The sequence below is a fragment of the Branchiostoma belcheri genome, unplaced genomic scaffold (genome assembly GCF_001625305.1).
Source record: "Branchiostoma belcheri isolate BF01 breed outbred unplaced genomic scaffold, Haploidv18h27 scaffold40, whole genome shotgun sequence".
Taxonomy (NCBI): domain Eukaryota; kingdom Metazoa; phylum Chordata; class Leptocardii; order Amphioxiformes; family Branchiostomatidae; genus Branchiostoma; species Branchiostoma belcheri.
The window spans coordinates 2,213,819-2,235,166 of record NW_017804021.1 but is presented as its reverse complement, the minus strand read 5'-3'; the positions used below and the strand labels follow the sequence as shown (position 1 = coordinate 2,235,166).

At 41.7% G+C, this 21,348-nt stretch overlaps 1 protein-coding gene across 1 annotated transcript; it reads right to left on the bottom strand.

Annotated features, from left to right (window-relative positions):
• Positions 1–1,022: 1,022 nt before the first annotated feature.
• On the bottom strand, positions 1,023–20,741 carry LOC109477637 (A disintegrin and metalloproteinase with thrombospondin motifs 6-like). The gene is made up of 21 exons (XM_019778981.1): positions 20,563–20,741; positions 19,790–19,873; positions 19,415–19,542; positions 18,931–18,974; positions 18,543–18,648; positions 17,657–17,800; positions 17,064–17,205; positions 16,298–16,417; positions 12,468–12,613; positions 11,835–11,898; positions 9,621–9,723; positions 8,936–9,072; positions 8,511–8,634; positions 6,645–6,725; positions 6,003–6,166; positions 5,182–5,320; positions 4,514–4,643; positions 3,473–3,677; positions 2,914–3,087; positions 2,108–2,273; positions 1,023–1,680 (listed from the first exon to the last, which is right to left on the bottom strand). Exons 1-21 carry the CDS (start codon positions 20,623–20,625, stop codon positions 1,553–1,555), a joined length of 2,592 nt encoding a protein of 863 aa, XP_019634540.1. The 5' UTR covers positions 20,626–20,741; the 3' UTR covers positions 1,023–1,552.
• Between the last annotated feature and the right edge of the window lie 607 nt (positions 20,742–21,348).

Here is a 21,348-nt window from a genome sequence, read left to right as displayed (position 1 = left end):
ATTATTTTGGAGCTTACAACATGGCCAGAGTGCATCAATTAATGAAGTCTAATTGATTTAAATAGTTATACTAAAAGTCGCAAATTCAATTTTACCCCCCAAAAATGTCAAATTAAAGATGCAAATATTCTACAAGACAAACGTCTGATTTGATACAAACCAGTCAACTTGTCACAATTTAAATTTGAGACATTTTACCTTCATGAAATCTTTAACATGAATTTTAAAACATTTTTTTAGTGATCAGCTGCAAAAAGTCTTCAAACTGTTTGGTCTGTTTTGGAGGTAAAAATGTTTTAAAAGTGCTGAAAACAAACTTTCTTACATAATAAATGACTATATCATTAATACAGTCTTATTTCACATATTTCTTAATATGTGCAGATAGAATATTATAATAGGATACATCATTCAATTATTTGTTTATTTACAATTTAAAATTAGGGCACAACAAGTGAAAACATAATATTATATAACTGCACATCACACAAACGTGTGTTTATAAAGTTTATATATAATGTATATAGATTAATATGAGGTTAGACTTTAGACTATCATCATTGCATTAGGCGTTGCTATTATCAAATATGATTCATAATTATGATATTTGGTCAATAACTTTACTTATTGATGCTTTTATGATTAAGTTATGAGCAACATTATTTGTGTAGATATAAATTACATATGAGTTAAACTGAAATTATCGTCAAAAACTTAAATTCTATGATTAAAACCGGAATGGCAGTTTAAGCATTTACTGTCAAGCGAGAATAAAATTAAATATTTGGTGAAGTTAAAAACTATCTATTATGCTAGAACTGTCTGTCTTTCTTTGAAATTACAATGTATCATGACATTTCCCAAAACTTCCATCCAAGCATTATTTTCTGCTTGCAAAATCTTCTTTGGATGAAATTTTTCACCCAAAGCATCATCGATATACTATTCTTCATAACAATTATCTCATATCAATTATTCTGACCTTAATTTTGTCAGAATTTTAGATTCAAATACGAGCGCTTGCTCTTCTTACTTCTTAACCATAATAATAAACAGTTTGCACTTTTGTCAAAAATGCAAAACACACACACAACATAAACTGTACACTTCTGACTCCTATTAAATATAAATACACTGAGGGAGGCTCGAAGAAAAATACCTCAAACTCTGAACAACATTCATTTTCTTCATTCATTTCTGTACAATTAATTTTCAAGTCCTCAGTAAACCACTGGCTGTCATACAGGCATATCTTATACTTATGAACAGACATCATGATAGTAGCCAGTGGTTAAACTACACTGTGGGCCACACCAATGTAATTCATTGCTTCTCACAATAATTTTCTTTCAACTCCAAAATTGACCATGTATACTGTGTGAGACTTTAAAAACTTTATACTTTGCTTTTCACATTTTTCGTAACTTTGTTGTGTTTCCTTCTCATCTTTCCAATTTTTTTTTAGTATAATATGGACATTCAAAGAAACAGTGAACTGATTTGGTGTGGCCCAATGTCCTTCCATATAACACTGAGGGGTGTTTGAGTGTACCTAGCCGCCATTTTGGTTGTTGACTTCTTTACAGGTCTTGCAGCACATCTGCCGGAAGTACTCTCTGTTGCAGAACTTGAAGCGTAGAACCAGCGGGCAGTAGGCAACCTTGTTCACATCCTTACAATCTGAAAATTACAGGAAAAAAATTACAATCAGAATCAACTTTAAATTGTAATAAAATCATCAATTTCAAGATTGTCTATGACAAAAAATGTACAGAAATTTTTCATAATATCATGAAATTTCATGTTGGTAGTAATCATCATAGTAAACTTAATTACACAGAGATCAAATTTTCAACGACCACTGTTGCCTTATCAGAATAATAAATGACCAATCGCTTCCGAACATAAACTTGCAAAAGTTGCATGATGTATTAGTTACATACACATGACCACATTCACATGGGACTTTACAGATACATGCGAGATGTCAGCAATTTTTCATCATATTTGTACAAAGTAGTAATGCAACAACAAGTTGAATCGTTGAGGCAGAAATTCATGACTAAACAAAGGCTTAAACAAAATAAAACAAAGTAAACAAACAAACCTTCATCTCCAGTGTTGCTGATGTTGACTGAGTCGCAGGGCGAGACACATTCCTGCATTTCGGGCGGGCGAAGGCTGACCGGACAGTCGGTCGCGGGAAGATCCGTTACCGGAGACAGACACTGGATGGTTCGCCTCTGCTGGCCCTTACCACAGTCCGCTGAACACTGGGGGGGAAATTGTAAAGTTTAGGAATCAAGAAGTCCCGGGTTCGAGTCCTGACATGCCACCAATCTTGTGCCCTTGGGAAAGGCACTTTACACGACTTTCCTCACTTCGCTCAGGTGCAAATTAGTATTGTATTGTCCCCTGTGTTGGTGACGGCATAAAAATAAGTTGAAAAACTTGAGTGTGCCGTCACCACGCTTTGTGATTTAACATGTTGGAATAAAATGCACATGTCTACATGCATACCAGATCTAGACCCGAAAAAGATGCTTCCCCAACCATACACAATCACTGGCGCACAACCCGCAGCAATCTTTCCACTGTAAAACATGCCCTCACTGTGCCGGTCTCTAGAACTCACTCCACTGGCAGAACCTTCATACATACTGCAGTACACATCTGGAACAGTCTTCCAGACAACGTGGTCGGCCTGATCACTGACAACAACCTCCAGTCATTCAAGACAAGTCTTAGAGTACGTGACTGTCTGGCATCTTCTTTCCACCTCCAGGACTTCTGCATGTAGCTAGAACTTTGCAACTTTGCTGTAAACCAATGATTAGCCAGGACTGTTACAATCCAGGCTATTGTCTAAATTAGCACATGATAGAAAAAAAGTTATCCCGGCAGCGGTCTCACCTGGCTCCACGGCCCACTGACCCACCGCGGAGGCGGGCAGTCTCCCGCATTACACCGCTCTCTGCTGGCCGGCTTCGTGTTACCCGGGCAACGGTCAGGGGTCAGGTTCTGTCCGTCTGTCGTCATGCAGGACACGGTCCTGGTCATCTCGCCGTCTCCGCACTTCGGCGTGCACTGGGGGCAAAGGTCAATGTGTGAAAACAAGGTCAAAGTTCGAAGACACAGTTAAATTTGTGATGGAAACAATTTCAAGGCATCATACTGGTAGCAAGAAGTTAAGAGAAACTGTTTTTTTACATAAGAAGACAAGAATCCAGACTGAACTTCTGTGAACTTGAAAAAAGAATAGTAAGTTATGAACAAAGAATTTCCGGCACACAGTAAGGCAATTGATCTGACGAAGGTTGATGAGATCAACCGAAATTTATGGTGAGCTCCCTTCTTGTGTTGGAACAAAGGTTGAACTACATTGTATATAACTATGAATTCTACCAAGTAAACACAGATGAGCTTTTATTAGAATATCAAATGGAGACATGTTCAAACTTTGTTCCCTCACCTCTGACCAGTCCCCTGTGACCCAGGTCGGAGGGCAGGGGTCGTCGTTACAGCTCCTGCGTCCGGCGGGTTTGCGTGTCTGGCACTCCGTCTCCGGGAGGGTCTCCTGCTCGAGCGCGGAGACCGTGCGGTAACAGTACACCTCGCGTGTCTGCGTACCGCGGTCACATGACTTACTGCACTCCTGCCAATCACCGCGGAACCATCTGGGGGGAGAGATTAATTAATTAGTTAATTAATTAATCAATAATCATGTAATGTAATACTTTTAACTGATAGAGTCACCCTGGTACCATCTGAGGGAAAACAACGCGGCGGTGAATTGTTGTTACAGTAATTTTAAATTTTATGTTTACCAAAGGAAAACATTTTTAGTTTTGTTACGTTTCCTCTTCTTCTTCTTCTGTTGCAAACACTCCGTCAGACCTCTGATTTGGTCAATGACCTGATTTGTTAAAAAACATGTGTTGCCACCTCTGCAAAACTGACAGACTGAAATGAGGACTCGGTGTCACACAGCTAACTACCTGAGGTTTGATCAAGGTCCAAACCGCCCTTGACCCGATGATTCAACTCTGCCTTGAAAAAAACATTCCAACAACTACCAATAAGAGCTTGGGGTTTTGTGCCATAATGAAAATCAGTCCAGTAGGAGCCATTAGGATTCTCTGTCACTATAGAAGCCTGAGTCATGACAGCCTCCAATGCCATGGTAACAGACTTCTCTAGAAATCTAAGGATAAAAACTGTTCACTGGCTATAACTCGAGAGAACATCAATGTTCAATCAGGCCACATGGACTTAATGCAATCATCTATTGTCACTTATTACAGCTAAACTCTGAACTTTGGGTAAGATACAAAAGGCACCACAGAAAATTTACCTAGTTTTGGAATGGAAAATCATATGGCAAGCTGTAACATTTAACACAAACAATACCTCCTTGTAGTATAGTGAACTAAATAGTCTCACCAAATTTCACACTGATTTTCAAACACAAAATCTAGAAATCTGATGAACAAATGTTTGCTGCAGTACTCACTGTGCAGGACAGGGGTCCTCGTTGCATGCGCGCGTGTTCTCAGTGGGTCTGGTCTCCTGGTCGCAGTACGAGTCGCTCACGATGGACCGGTCGTCATCTCGGATACACAACGCTGCAGACGTGGACACACCTATAGCAGGAACAACACAACACATCAGACGTACATTTTGTACAGACTCACTGGTGAAAACTACACAATGTACAGGCTTAAGGATTACAACACTTAAATCTATAAGCAGATCATACGGTGGCTAATGGACACTCGTCTTGCCACCGTAGGATCTGCTTGGAGATTATACAACATTGGTGAAACTACAGGTCCTGGACTACAATGCCGCTGACGTGGAGACACCTACATAGGCAAAGTACAACATACAACATACAACATACAACATTTTGGCACAATATATATTATGTACTATATTGGCTGTAAAGTAGCTGTAGATTAACCCTAAACTTTACAGACCAGTGTACACATTGATGAAGGTTAGACATCCAGATAATAAGATACGCCAAAAACAGTTACTCATTTCACAGGCAACTGGATATGATTTTGGAAATGGTCAGACGTTTCAGGTAGCTTCCACTACAGTGGCACTAAGAGTTGATCAGTTCAATCCATTGTCGTTTGTCTCTTGCTTAGTCTCTAAGATATTTTATGTACAAACCTCCAGCGCATGTAGCGGTGCACTCTGAGTACAGTCCGTGTTGCCAGGTGAAGAGAACCTCTCCGTCCCCGCTGCCCAAACCGCTCAGAGGCACGTTGTACTGCCACCGGATCCCCTGGTTAGCTTCCTGGAGCAGGATCTAGAAGTACATGGGGGTTTACAGTACAATGGTTTAACATTATAATATATAGTTTATACTATCATGAAAGTTCATCTGTGTTGGTAGTTACATGTTTAAAATTAAAACTTTCAATCCAACACAAAAAGTTCTCTCACCTAGAGCTTTTGATCAGTCACTCTGGTCTTCCTATATGATTTATTATATACATGTGATTTCCAGTCTAACTCCTTAAACTAATAATAATAATAATCCAGGTACAGTAGGTCTAAGATGGATTCTACATGGATTTCAAGCAGAACACAAATAGAGCAAATTACAATTATAATTGGCTTCTGTTACCAGGTAATTCTATGTAGAATTACAAACAGAAATGTTACAAGTTAGATATTGGCAGTGAAACTCCTGGTTTGCTTTAAATTACAGTAACTCCTGCAGTAGGATCTGTGGGAACACTCAGCAATAAGTCAATGATGACTTCTTGTAGGTTCTTAAGTAGCAGCTGTTAATGGTCTCTGATGTTTAAGGACTAGACCTTCATCGATCCCCACACTGCTTGTTTATAATTAAGTACAATACATGCACATGTAGGTGTCAGTGCAATTCTGATTCAATTTCTGATTCAGATAGTTCGTAAGTGAAGACGTAATGTTTGATTTATTATACAAAATGTAACTATGCCGAGAAACCATCGCCACCTTACCATGACCTCCAAGACTTCTTTAGTGGGCCCGAGCGCTGAGAGGGACTCGGGTTCCCCGTCCGGCCGCTCGTAGCTGAAGGTCGTACCGGCGACCTTGAACGTCCTTGGCCAGTCGATGGTCCACTCCCCGTTAATGTGGTAGTCCTCACCTACTCCCTTCAGGGCTGGGACAGGGGAGAGCAGGGAAAATAAGTTATAAACTAAGATACATGCTAACACGTCAGTGAAGGTTAGACATCCAGGTAGTACATTATACACCAAAAAGTAGTTAATCAAGCAACTGGATATGATTTTGGAAATGGTCAGACAATTCAGCTAGTGTCTAGCTTTCGTCAGTGACTACTTCTCTGTTTATTTATTTCATGTAATATAAAATTTCAAAATATCAAATAAAGTTTCAAAGTATATGTTGACCAGCCCCTTCAACTTGCTACATGTACATAATGTAACCCAACACCACAGGATGTCTGCTACAGCTCCAGTTACCATGGTGACAGCCAGCTAGTCTCAGAGTTTCATGTTTCATCTCTTTTCCTATAAGATTCCAGATGTAGTATTAATAATTATATGATTATCCAACATTCTGGCACTGCTAAACATACTATTATTATAATTATCATAATTATATTAGACTATACTGACCCAGGTAATTCTCAGAGATGTGTTTTTCCTCCACCCTGATGTGAACAGCTCCACGAGGAATCGTCAGAATCTTCTGGTACGCTGGAATCAAAGACCAGGTGTTAGAAACTTTCAGACAAAAGGTGTACAGTTTTCACACTTCTTTCGAAATTAAGAATTCAAAAATGCAAGAAGGAGCACAAGCAGATATCTTAAATAATAGTAAATAGTATATATGGGAAAACTCATTCTCCGTCCAGTAAAAACAGTGAGAAGACAAATTTACAACTTTTCTCCGGAGTTTTCCCTTCCTGAGTCTTACATTTTTCATTTGGGACTCTTTTTGACCAAGAAACAGCTCATTATGTATAGGAGTCAGGTTATGTACAACTGAGTCTCCTTCACCTTGACAAACCCAGTAGGAAAGTCCCGGCGGTAAGACAAATTTACAACTTCCCACCGGAGTTTTTCCACTCCTGTACACACACATTAGACCAATTAGAGCCACCTTCACAGATAACATCACACTGTCTGCTCCTCAGGCCTGGGGAAAAATGTTGTGTTTCCTGTTTCCCGAATGACCCAAGCAAAAAAGGCCGACCCTAAGGGACAAGTGAGTATAATGTAAGTGGACAAGGGATTTTTCAAGCTGACCGACCTTTTCTAGCTCCATGATCTTACACCTGAGTGACGAAACTTTGTACATGTTGTACAATTGGTTGTCCAACAGTGAAAATGACAGTGTCCTCATGCAAGTTTTACTTTGTTGAACTATTTTGTGTAAGTGGGATCACCAGAGATTGCCTAGGTCTAAAAGAAAGAGGGAGAGAGAGCGAGAAAGAGAGAGAGAAAGAAAGAAAGAGAGAGAGAGAGAGAGAGAGAGAGAGAGAGAGAAAGAAAGAAAGAAAGAAAGAAAGAAAGAAAGAAAGAAAGAAAGAAAGAAAGAAAGAAAGAAAGAAAGAAAGAAAGAAAGAAAGAAAGAAAGAAAGAAAGAAAGAAAGAAAGAAAGAAAGAAAGAAAGAAAGAAAGAAAGAAAGAAAGAAAGAAAGAAAGAAAGAAAAAGATAATCCCTATCTGCCAACCCTGATTTTTTCAGGACTGAAACAGGAAACACAACATTTCTTTTTACTGGGCCTCACAACCTGCCAAGGAGTTAACTCCACAGCAGGTCTTAATTTCCTTTCATCTTTAAGATGCCGACCACTTTCCCTTTCATCTGCCGACCTGTCTGTGAGCCAAGACAAGACATCTTGACAGTCTCGTCTTGGAAGTCGGAATTTTATAAGAAACTTAAGTTAAGGGACTTCCCAGGGTAACTACAGAACTTTACACGTTCAGTTGGAGGGAGGGAATGGATGGATGAATTGATTGATGATTTAAACACATGTATATGGATGATAGGGCAATCATGGAGTGAATGAATGGAAGGAGGAATGAATGAATGAATGAATGAATGAATGAATGAATGAATGAATGAATGAATGAATGAATGAATGAATGAATGAATGAATGAATGAATGAATGAATGAATGAATGGTCAAAATGTATTAAATCTAATGATGGAAAGTAACATTTCTTGTCATTACAAATGTCTCCCAAGGCAGGAATAAACAATGGAACAAAGGAGTGAATGAATGAATGAATGCATGAATGAAAGAATTAAGGGTTAATGACCTGCCCCAAGGTGAATATGGTGTAATAAAGCTACCACAAAATAAAGCCACTGAGTGAGCGCAGCAAATGAGAGAGGGAGGGAAGGAAGGCAGGAAGGAACGAAGGAAGGAACAAAGGAGGGAAGGAACGAAGGAAGGAATAAAGGAAGGAAAGAACGAACAAACGAACGAACGGAGGAAGTAAGAAAGAAGCAAACAAAAGAACGACACTTACACCCCCTAGGCAGATCTCCGTCCACATCCCCAGACACCGTCTCACAGGTGCTGCCGTCTCCCCCACACAGTCGACACTTGTCTTCCACCGTGTTCGAGTCCAGCAGACGGTCACAGCCAACAAGCTGGGGGGAAACGGTTTTAGAATTATTATTTTGCTTGTTTGACGTGTATTTTTCTTTTTTCTTAACGGCTCTTGTTGGCAAATGTGCTGATGTTGACACATTGGCGCACCAAATCTGTGGTGTGTAAGTTTTATTATTATGTTTATCTTTGCAGAAGGAAAACATATTGTTTTTCTCTATTTCTTCTATGATTGCTGCCATAAATGTTAAGAATGTAAATTAATACTTACTATATAGATATAATTTAGCCAATAAACCACTTGATTGACTGATTGATTGATTGAAAGTCGACATAACTCACCCGACATTCTCCGTTAATGCAGATGTCAAACGACAGCGGATCGTTAGAACACCGCGTTCCATCCACGACCTTCGCTTTCCGCTCCGTGTAGAAGTTATACCCGACCGCCAGACAGGTCAGGGCACAGGGGTCAACTCCTGGGTCAAGGGCAAAGCATTAGATCAAGGTCATGTCAAGGTCAAATCATTAGATCAATTAAATAAGGTCACGTCCTCATGGGGTCAGAACATGTCACCTTGGAAAGGTCAACTTTTTCATCTGATGTAATATTTGCCAAAAAGACAGTTACTCTGACAAGCAACTGCATGATGATTTTGGAAACGGTCACAGCTAGTATCCACAACCTTTATATGCAGGCTTATAAGACAAGAAATGAACTATTGATTGATTGATGTTTTTATTCTGGATGTCTAACCTTCACTAATACATTTCATCTGTACATTAGGGAAGGATCATGACTACTTTCATCTAGAATGAACTAAAAAGTCTCAAATTTTGATAAAAGTTACCAATAAGTTACATGTACCTAGTACAAAGAATTTAAATAATAAATATAAACTCAAACAGTTACCTTAAAATTTTTGATACATAACAAATTTTGTACAGGCCATTTTGCTATCCAAGGAATGAACTTGAAGTTTGTTATGATGAGATTCTCTAACTAAAGGTTAAAGTTGAAGGTCACCTTCGGTGTAAGGTTTCCACTCGTAGCTCTTCCCGCGGAAGGGAAGGTCGTTGTGCTCCGCGCACTGCACTTCTCGGAAGTCGCGGGAATTCAGCGGGCAGTCCTGGAATTTCACAGAAAAATAAACAAAACAAATAAACAAAGACTCGTATGACTTTTTTTCCATGATTAATACTAACTTTATGTCACAAAAATTGAAAACATCCTAAGGCCACACCAATTTAATTTGTTGGTTCTTGGATTCGCCTCTTCATTTATTTCTCATTTGCAGAAGAAAAAAAAGATTCTGGTTCTGAATCAACCCAAAAATGCTCGTATTTTGCCCCAACAGTTGAGGAAAGTCCTTTTCTTCCTAGTTGTTACAGTTTTTCCATCTGTCAATGCAGTGGTTTGATTAAAAGTTCAAAATTCATTGTTTCAATATTAACCCAGCCTTAAATTGTGTTGACTTCATGGCTCCTATCGTAACATTTGGGCTATAATAGGATGCCTAGACCTGTTTTTATTTCTTTTCGCCCTGTCGCTTCATATTCTTTCTGAAAAAATCCAAGAACCAACAAATTAAATTGGTGTGGCCTTATGTCACAAAATTATGAACATCCTAACTAATTAAAGGTGTATTTTGTGTAATTTTGGAAGAAGGGCGCCTGAAGGTCAAATCACTAACCGTTAACGACTTCCTGTCAGAAATGAAAACAAATGAAGACCAGGTGTCAGCGACCTTCAACACGACCTTGGAAAGAATTCAACATTTCTCATGTATCTTGTTCGAACCGTCAAAGGAAAATAAACGAAACTCCGGCAGAAAAACATCCCATAACCGATACACCCTCCCACCCACTTGGCAACTAACTCAACCCCAAAGTGGGAGAAGAAAAAAACAAGCTCTAAATCTGGAAGTCATTTCCCAGATTTAAAGACCGTGTTTAGGCCGTTCCCCGTCTCGACTTGTTACCAGCAGAATGTACTGCTTCACACGCCATTTGAAAAGGCATGACCCCAACGTTACTTTTGGACATAAAAAATCCTTAGGCTAGTTCTGCTTAAATCTGAATGAAATATTATTAATTGCAGTTTTAAAGAGAAAGTCTTGATTGGATTTTTAGGATGCTAAAAAAATCTATTCTCCATGCAGATGTTTTGATTTTGGCCTGACTTAGGCAATGTTTTTAGGCTTTTTAATTGGGAATCTGGAATCTTTTTTTAAGACAACCCAAAATTTATCTAGATTAAGCCAAAACCAAAACCTCTACTTGAGTTTGCCTGTGGTAAGGGTGTGGATAATTATTTTGAGTCCTTCTTTCCCAATCCCGATAGAGAATACATAGTGTACTAGAGAATACTTATTAGACCCTTTGGTCAGGTGAGAATTTTAGTTCCCAGAACTTTAGCCTGGAGTGCAGCCTTTAGCCTGTAGGAAGGGCTTCTTTTAGTCTTCATAATCCGTAGGCAGCCGCCTAAAGTCATAATGGTAATTCATAATCAGTACATTAGCTGTAACGTGTAACTGTTAGGAATCAGCTCTGAGAATTTAAGTAAACGTATTTCGCAATTGGTGTTAAAAATTTTGCGTAATTTGTAATCACTACGCCCCTAATGCAGGCCCTCTTGTAGTGGGATAGTAGATCTTGGTGAGTAGACTAATCCTAACAAGCCTGGACTCCAGGCTATAATGACTCAGCATGTTTAAGCTATGAGTCACACATCAGGACCTTATAACATGACTCCTGTGACTTCTGGACTCTTTAAGTCTGTTTTGAGCGGAAGTTTCTGACAGCTGTGTGACTTGTAGGAAATGCAGGAAGGGTCCCGACCCTGGGTTCTTGTTCTACAGAATAACAGGCATGGCAGGTGACAACAGAAACAGGTGGGGGAAAATCAGGCTGCAAGAACAACTAACTTCTTTCATAGATTTCTACATTTCTGGACACAAAGTAGGAGGAAAGCAACTTGTTAAGACCTGATCTATTTTTTATGGAGGATTTTACAAAGGTTTTGATAAAAAATTATGACAAGAATTATTTGTTATTATTAATGAAGGCTGAAACAGGTGGCAAAAAGGCCACAGGAAAGCAACGAACTTGTAGCAATTTTACAAAGGTTTTTACCAAAAAATTTACGAAAAAAAATACTCGTTAAGTGAAATGGGAGATATCGAACAAGTTTCAAAGTATAAAACCCAGAGAAGTAAAAAAGAAAGGAAAATGCCCTCACCATGGTGTTACATGTTTTGTATCTCTTCCTCTCCCCCACACAGTACTTCCCTCCATGGGCAGGGCTGGAACAACAGAAGGGGAATCACAGTTAGGTCCAAACTTTCAGGGTGGGAGAAGTCACGTTATTCTAGATGGGGAAGTTCTCATACAAGACTTCATATCATAATGCTTTCATAGGTCTGTTTCCAAAGTTTAAGCATTTGATGCCATCATACTTCAACTTTCTAGTAATGTCTTACCATTATGCTGGCTGGGACATATCTTGAACATAAAAATCAACCAGCAGAAAGGGTAGGAACGTCAGACTCTATTTTCGTGAACTAGCAGTTTCCAATGCCTTAATTGGGTGTAAACAGCATTTGGAACATGCATTTAACATTCTCATTGATTGCTCAATTCATTCATTGACAGTAAATAATTTGGTTAAGTACAGTTGAAACTTGTTTCAGAATGATTGCTACCAAGAACTTTCGAGCAATGCTGAGAACATGTTCTGCAAAGGTTAGACAAAAGTAGCAATCTCAATCTGGTTAAGCGAGATGGGAATTATTATGGTTCAAACCTGTTTCAGAATGCTTCCTGCACTGAGAAGATGTTCTGCTAAAGCTAGAAAAAACTAGCAGTGACTCACGCAGTCTCGTTGCAGTGCCGTTCGGAGAAGGATACCCCGATGCCGCATGTCTGCGTGCACGCGCTCCAGTCGGACCACGGTCCCCAGCCCCCGTCTATCGCTTCCGGCCGGTGTCCGAACGGTACGCAGTCGCCCTGGTAACACCACTGCAACGTAACAACAACAACAACAAATGTCAACAACAACACCTGGCCACTCATCGTGTGTCGTTGTTTATCCGCTCACGACCATCATGGACATTGTCCGTTCACTAACGTCTTGTTCCGTAGCCGCGGACCACTTTTACTTTCCAAGAAGCTGCAGACTTTTACTCCAAGGAGTGCGCTGAACAATTTCACTTCCCAAGGAGCGCGTGGACCACTTTTACTTTCCAAGGAGCGCGTGGACCACTTTTACTTTCCAAGGAGCGTGTGGACCACTTTTACTTCCCAAGGAGTGCTGCGGACCACTTTTACTTTCCAAGGAGCGCGTGGACCACTTTCACTTTCTAAGAAGCTGCAGACCACTTTTACTTTCCAAGGAGTCGCAGTCCACTTTTACTTTCCAAGGACATTTACTTCCCAAGGAGCGCGTGGACCACTTTTACTTTCCAAGGAGCGTGCGGACCACTTTCCCCGGTGAGAGCCATGAGGATGTTTGTGGGTCAGACTGGTGGTAAACTGTCTGCTCCGGGCTGTAAGTCATGCTGATGGGAAGCAGACACTAACTCCACATGGTGAGCTACATGTGTACGCTCAGGGCCTACAGGCCACACTGGGGCAATAACATGGTTCACAGACACTAACTCCACATGGTCGACTACAGGGCCTAAAGGCCATATCAGGGGAATAACATGGTTCAAGCCCATCACTCATTGACAAATGTATATTGGATTTCAATACAACTACAGGGCCCTATGGGCTATTTTTTTTTTAATTTCCCCTGCTATATCAGGGGAATATTATGGTTCACGCCCAATTGTTGTGTCTTAAACTCTTTGGAAAATGTTCTTGCCCTGTTCCAAATACGGTAAACGTTACCGTAATGTTCTGAGTGACACTTAAATTCCTGTCCTAACATTACTGATTCTTCAGGTTTAAACTTTTCTCTTGCTCTTTGTTAAGTTTTCAGAATCTGATGTTTTTTTTTCTTTGATAGACATTCTTCAAGAAGAAGTTGATTGATCATCATAATTAGATGGCAATTACTGTATGCAAATCAGGACCTGATTTACATATTTAAATAATTGAGAAATTCTATGATTCAACCCGTGTTCTATGATAGGACTTTGTAGGTTTTTCTTGACTGTTTTTTCAATATTTCTAAGGAGGATGGCATCCACAAAACTGTGTTCCATCTGCCCAAACAGCCCTTCCCAGGCCACCATGCAGCATGGATCCGTGTTTTGGCTTCTGGGCACGAAACATTTCCAAACAGCGGAGAGAAGACGTTCCCAAACATTCCCAGCCGACATTCCAGTTCCCGCCGGCTGCATTCTGCGGGAGGGAGACAGATGGCCCACATTTGGCGAGAAAGCCAGGATCATCAGGGCTGGGAAAACTTGACAGTCAGGTCAAAAACTTGTCCTCACTAGCCTCTACCAGGCTTCGGGAGGCGGCTGGAAAGTTAGAAATTGGCCAAATAGAGAGATGACATGCCAGGGGAGTTGGTCTGATAGAGAGTAAGAACATTTGGCAAGAGAGCTGGGATCATTGGGGCCGTGAAAACTTGACTTCAGGAGCGACTTTCAGGTTAGCTACTGAGCTAGCCTCTACCAGGCTTCGGGAGGCAGCTGGAAAGAGTAGAAATTGGCCAAATCAAGAGATAACATGCCGGGGGAGTTGGTCTGATAGAGAGTAAGACTTATGTACATTTGGTGGGAGAGCCGGGATCATCAAGGCAGCACAAACAACTTCAGGAGCAACTGTCAGGTCAAAATCTGACTGGGGGAAATACCTAGCCTCTACCAGGCTTCGGGAGGCGGCTGGAAAGAATAGAAATCGGCCAGATAGACAGGTAACATGCCGGGGGAGTTGGTCTGCTGGAGAGTACATTTTGAGGCACCCAAACTGTTCTCTCCAGCAGACAAACTCCCCCGGCATGTTATCTCTCTATTTGGCCGATGTTTCACTCTCTCCAGCCACCTCCCGAAGCCTGGTAGAGGCTAGGGAAGCCTGGTAGAGGCTAGGGAAGCCTGGTAGAGGCTAGGGAAGCCCGGTAGACGCTAGGGAAGCCCGGTAGACGCTAGGGAAGCCCGGTAGAGGCTTAGGGGAAGCCCGGTAGAGGCTTAGGGGAAGCCTGGTAGAGGCTAGGGAAGCCCGGTAGAGGCTAGGGAAGCCTGGTAGAGGCTAGGGAAGCCTGGTAGAGGCTAGGTAAGCCTGGTAGAGGCTAGGGAAGTCTGGTAGAGGCTAGGGAAGCCTGGTAGAGGCTAGGTAAGCCCTCCAGCCAGGCTCATTAGGGCTGCCCAAACCTGACTTCAGGAGCAGAAGTCAGGTCAGCATCTGGCTTTGAAACCCTCCAGCCAGTCTCAAGCAATCAGATGTACATTTTTTAAGTTATCTTACCCTTGTCCTGCCTAGCCTGGGTACCATCCTACTTGTATGCCGGGGCTCCCACACTACTTGTTAGGGAAGCGAGTGTGGGAGCCCCGGCATACAAGTAGGATGGTACCCAGGCTAGTCCTGCCTGCATTTTTGAAGTCTTAACCAGGTCACAGATCCATGACTTTTTTTGCCCCGCAGTGTCATAGTTACTTCCACATTCACTGTGTTTCGCTGCGGTGGGATGTGTTGCACAAGGTCTCCCGTGCTCTCATACAGAGCATAGGGGTGGTGCCCATGTCCATTTCCGTAGCCCTCGGGCGACACACAATTGTGCAATGCACTACAGCAGGGGGCTGGTCCGCTGGTAGTGCTGTGTGTTTGACCTTCCCACACTCTTTCTCATATGTGCTGAGTGCTAAGCAGAGAAAGAAGTGTGTACCATTTTTAAAGTCTTTGGTATGACCCGGCCGGGGTTTGAACTCGCGACCTCCCGGTTACAAAAAAGTTAAAATACTGCATAAACTTGGAACACAGCAGGGATGAACAAGACAGTCAAGCAAAAAAAGAAATTCTCAGACAAAACATCCCTGATGATGTAATTATTTTAAAGCCACTGAGCCCACATGGAAGTCATAAGCATGTTTATACTGTTGTAAACAGTGTTCTAATTTTAGGGTGCTATTTATAGTAACATCTGGTCCATCTGTACCTGTGACCTTTCAGCAGTGACCTTGATGTGACCTCGTAGGTCAGAACATGCCCCCCTCCCCCTCATGCCCCTGTGTTCAAGGCTTAAAGGATAGAATTAAAGCCTCAGCAAAAGAATTTGAAACTTCAAAAGTCACCCATGCACCTTTCACAATTCAACAGCGCCCCCTATTGACAGACTTCTGAACAACATGCTTTTGTGGAGACAATTTGTTATCAAGAAGTAGGCTAATACATGTAGTATATAGTTTTAAACTGCATAAACTGACTGGACTGTACAAAGCTGTGCTTCCATGCAACCAATTTTCACAAAATCTTCTTCAGAAAAGTCCTTTTCTATGTTTTCATTTCTCTCACAAACACATGCAAACACACAAGCACACACACACAAACACATACACACACAGTCACAAACACACACACAAACACACACACACACTGTACCCTACCCCCCTAGTTCCATACCCCCTGTACCCTACCCCCCTAGTTGCTTACCCCCCTAGTTGCTTACCCCCCTAGTTGCTTACCCCGCTGTTGGTCTCCTGTGGCTCCCCTGTACCCCCCTGTACCCCCTAGTTGCTTACCCCCCTAGTTGCTTACCCCCCTGTTGGTCTCTTGTGGCTCCCCAGTGATGACACAGTCGGTGCCCTCTGCAGCAGGAATGCTGTTAGTCGCACACTGGCCCTGCTTACTGATGCACCACAGCTCTCGGCACGTGTCCTGAAAAACATGGAGAAAAACACTCATTTGTACAATCAAATACTTTCATTTGTTCACTCTGAGGGGCAAACATGGAGAAAAGAAAACCACTAGCTTCAAATTTAGCTGTTTGTAGGTCGGTGAAGGTTAGACATCCTGGTAATACGATATGCCAAAAAGCAGTTATTCAAGCAACTGGATATGATTTTGGAAACAGTCAGACGTTTCAGCTAGTATCCTCACTGACGAAAGCTAGTGGATACTAGCTGAAACGTCTGGCCGTTTCCAAAATCATATCCAGTTGCTTGAGTAACTGCTTTTTAGCTGTTTGTAGTTAGTTTTACGGAGCCAGTTTCAGCTACAGAAAGCTCAGCTCAATGTTGTGGTGTTGGTCCTGTCCTTAGTGCTGAAAACACTGAGAAAAACTGTTTATACTTTATCAAACACAGACAGTCTTTTATCTGCTCTTTCTGAGAAGTTTTAACGGAGCCAGTTTCAGCAACAGAAAGCTCAGCTCACTGGGAACTGAAAACTTTGGGGTGTTGGTCCTGTCCCTGGTGCTGAAACAGCGGTGAAAGCAGACAATAGCACATTATTCGTCCCTCCAGATTACAGCCATGTAACAAACAAACAAACAAACAAACAAACAAACAAACAAGGTTCTCACCTCGAGATTGCAGTGTCGTGACTCTGACCCGTACTGTAGCTCACACTGCTTGTCTGCGCTGTACGTCTGTCCCGCCATCTCTGGCTCAAACTCGAAGTCCAGTCTGGGAGGGGTGTCAAGCAGACACTGGCCCTGGCCCTTACTGTGGACACAGGTGTGGGGAGAGGGGCATGGAAATTAGATTCGAGACAATCAGACTTTCTACAATGTAAAAAAGAGGCAAATTCAGGTTTTTATAACTGTTTAGATCAATAAAAAACAGTAACACTTTCTAAACTTTGCACAAGCTGGGTGGAGTTTCTAGAACAAGAGCCCTACTCTACAAACAGTCAAGGTCAAACCCTTCAAGGTCAGAACTTTGCAAGCTTCCAGGCACCTTTGACCCCCTTGATGGCATCATAAAAACACAAGGCCTAGATTAGTTTATTCTTTAGTAGTTGTTGGACAACGTCATTCTGTTATTCTGTTATCCTTGTATCCTATGTATCATGTTACTCAGTATGATGTACATGTAACATCACACTCTGATGTATGCATTTAGCCCCATGGGCATGAACATGCAAATAAAGATTCATTATAAGATGAAGACTTACTCTAAGAAGTTGGTGATGTATTCCCTGCTGCATCGTGACCAGGAGAAAGGCTGAGCGTCGCGGGTGAGCTGTGCTGCCATGATCCGCGCCGGCTCTCCGTTCAGCCCGCACTCGTTCCCCATCCCGTCATGCTGCATCCCGAAACTGGGGGGGAACAACACATCTATCATTTACTCATTCATTCACTCATTCGTTCCCCATCCCGTCATGCTGCATCCCGAAACTGTGGAGGGACAAAAGGAAGTTCATCTCGTCACTCATTCATTCATTCATTCATTCACTCATTCGTTACCCATCCCGTCATGCTGCATCCCGAAACTGGGTGGAACAATACATCTATCATTTACTCATTCATTCATTCACTCATTCATGAGCGTCGCGGGTGAGCTGTGCTGCCATGATCCGGGCTGGTTCACCGTTCAGCCCGCACTCGTTACCCATCCCGTCATGCTGCATCCCGAAACTGGGGGGGACAACACATCTATCATTTACTCATTCATTCATTCCCTCATGCATTCCAAAACTGAGGGAATGAAAGGCACATCATTCATTTGCTTACTCATTCATTCACTCATTCATTCTCATCATGTTGCATTCCAAAATTGTTGGGGAATGACAGGCCTGTCTACTGACCCATTCATTCATTCACTCATGCATCCCAAAACTGCCATATTTTTATAATGCTGCTTTCAGAAACTGCAGAGAAAAAACAGGCTTGTCATTTCATGTTTCATATGGATTACATTTACATGTCTAGTCATTTGTCCCTACTGCATGCCAATGGTATGCAGTACCTTCTCTTATCACACCATGGCGCTCTTATACCTACACTCCTTTTTTATAGGGTCAAATTAAGCCAGTACATGTGTAGGAAAGTCTGTCTTACTTGTGTCCCATCTCGTGAGCGATGGTGAAGGCTGACGCCAGCCCGATGTCTTCATTAATGTTGCAGCTTCTCGCCTCCTTACACATCCCGTTCACCGGCGCAAGGCCTGCGGACGAGTTACCATGGCAACAGGGTCACGCATCAACCAATCAGACTCCTAGAGCTGATGAGGCCATGCCAAATTTGGCACAAGCTCTGTTCATTCTGATTTTCACAAGCAATGTTTAAATAATCTTGATGAATGTTAGACAATGTTCATAAATGTTGTAAAAATTCAAGACAAACAAAGAATGAAAAAAAAACCTCTGTAAGTATTATTAAACCTGCAGAAACTGAAGGATGGATTTTTTAAGGTTACTTCACAGAGTTCTTAAGAAAGAAAACTCACCCAGAGTTCCGCATGGCTCATTCTTGTTGGTGCAGATGTCGAGTCTGGAAGGACAGAAAAAGGAAAACTATCAAATGAAACTGGTGTAAACTAATGATAGTGCAGCACTGGAAGTCTACACTGTGCAGTATCATAATGGCATATCCAGAACCATGCCTATCCAGTTCTATGAATGAATAGGTTAGGGTAAGGTCTTGTCCATGCAAAAATGTAGAATTGTCCCAGGCACAGTTCTGGATATGCATGGACTATCCAGAATCATATAGCAGGATGGTTTTGGATAAAGCACAGTTCTAGATAAAGCATGATTCTAGATAAAGCACGGTTCTGGATGCACATGGACTATCCAGAAGCTTGCTTGAGCATGATTCTGGATAAAGACTTCTAGAACCTTGCTTGAGAATGTTTCTTGATGAAGCATGATTCTGGATAACATACAGTTCTGGATAAAGCACAGTTCTGGATGTAGCATGCTGTGCCCTACCTGGTCATGAGGACGGCGTTATCGTGGTCGGCTATCCCATAATCGTCCTTGCGAGGCCGGATGCTCTCCTGCCATTTACAGAAGCTGTCCAGCGACTTGTCAGCGTGGTTCGTGATCTCCAACTCTGGCTGCGGGAAATAACACACAATCAGCACACAGGCAGCACACACTGTTTATTTATTTATTCAGAATTGTAACAAAGTGTGCACTAGGCAGCAAGCATGCTGATAGAGTGCACATCTATAACACATAACCTGGATGCTAGTGATGATGATATGTGTTTGTTTTCTTTGTTTGTTTGTTTAGTGCTTACCTAGTTGCTGGTGATGATGATAAATGTTTGTTTGTTTGTTTGTTTGTTTATTTGTTACTTACCTGGTTACCGGTGATGAGGATGAGTCTCGTCACGACGATGTTGATGAGATTTCCGATGGAGGCGTCCCGGTACAGCTTAGCAACCTGACCTCCACAACAGATAAACAAAACAAGTAAACAAATAAACAAAACAACACACAGACTGGAAGGATAGAACCAACCAGTTGCTTTTGCAAGTTATCGATTGCACAATTTCAGCTTCAAACGAGAGTGACTGAAATTATGAGCACTTCACAAAAAGACATCACCCTTTTTATTTCTTACAGTAGCACATTTTCATTTAAAAATTAAAATTTATTAATGTTTTAAATAAGGTCAGTTAGAAGATATGATTTTTAAGACAGTGTGAACTATGATAGAAAAAATGACAAAGAAAAGTAAAAAGAAAAGTGTTATTTTTCCACTCGTCGATGAAGACAGAGAAGACAAAAGCTGGGATTTGGAGATAACCTCTTGTCATCTTCATCAGGGCAATTCTGACTGGTTTACTGTGCACTGACGCTAGAAAAAAAACTAGCCTTAGTGCACTATGAACTATGTAACACCTTTAGTGCACTATGCACCAAGTAACATCTAGTGTCAGCGCACAGCAAACCAGTCAGAATTGCCCTGATGAAGATGACAGACGGTCATCGAAACGTTGGCTCGTGAAAAATAAATGGTTGTGATCAAAGAACTTTGGTATTCAAGATATGATATGATTTCCTAAGACAGTATGTAATATAGACTATTAGTGTATATCCCCTGTACCTGTCCACTGCATGTGTACTTACAATGTTCATGATAGTGAGCAGGTAGGACTCCATGTTCTTAGCCTTGTGGTATCCCACCATCATTTTATCGGCCACCACCAGAACCTCCACCGTGTGGTCTCTACTGATGGACCGCCTGTGCCGGCTGTGGTTACCGGTGTGAGACCCGGCCTGGGGAACGCCCGTGGGAGACCCGCGCCAGTGATGTGCATCGCCAGTGGGAGACCCAAAATGGTCCGTGTGCTGATGATCTGAATAGTGGGAGAAGAAACAATTTTTCTTAGTCTTAATGATGGTTATACTGTTCATAATCATAACAGTTAATAAGCATGCAACCAGGCTTGGAGACCTACAATAGTCTTTTAGTCAATCTTCAAAATTGGATACAAGAAATCAGGGATTTCAGACAGTGTTTTACGTTTTCATGACCTTCAAAATCCCTCATTTCCTAAGTCTGACCTTTTAACCTGTTGTTTTATCTGTCAATCTGCCCCCACAGTGTTGTTCAACTAGACTTTGTCTCGACAAATTAAACATGCAGACACATAAACCCACAGCTCAGCCACACAAAACAATATTTCTGTACACAGAATTTTCAAAATACGGAGATTACCAATCACGAAAACCTTTTTAGCTTCATGACAGAAACGAATATGACAAAAACAAGTGACTCTACGCTGAACCAAAGAAAACATTGACTCTGATCTCAGCTGGTTCCTACAACGGAGTTGATCCTGAGCCATGAACTTGACAGTGAAGTGTAAGATCCACAAACACTCGTCCCTGCTCCTGCTTATACAAGTGCAG

Bases quoted from the DNA above. Each gene is read 5' to 3' on its own strand.
- LOC109477637 (XM_019778981.1), bottom strand. From the start codon at position 20,625: ATGATGGTGGGATACCACAAGGCTAAGAACATGGAGTCCTACCTGCTC. The intron at 17,801-18,542 runs GTAAGACAGACT...GTTCCCCCCCAG, and splicing joins GCTCACGAGATGGGACACAA to TTTCGGGATGCAGCATGACG. The intron at 3,088-3,472 runs GTGAGGGAACAA...CTTTGCCCCCAG, and splicing joins TCACAGGGGACTGGTCAGAG to TGCACGCCGAAGTGCGGAGA.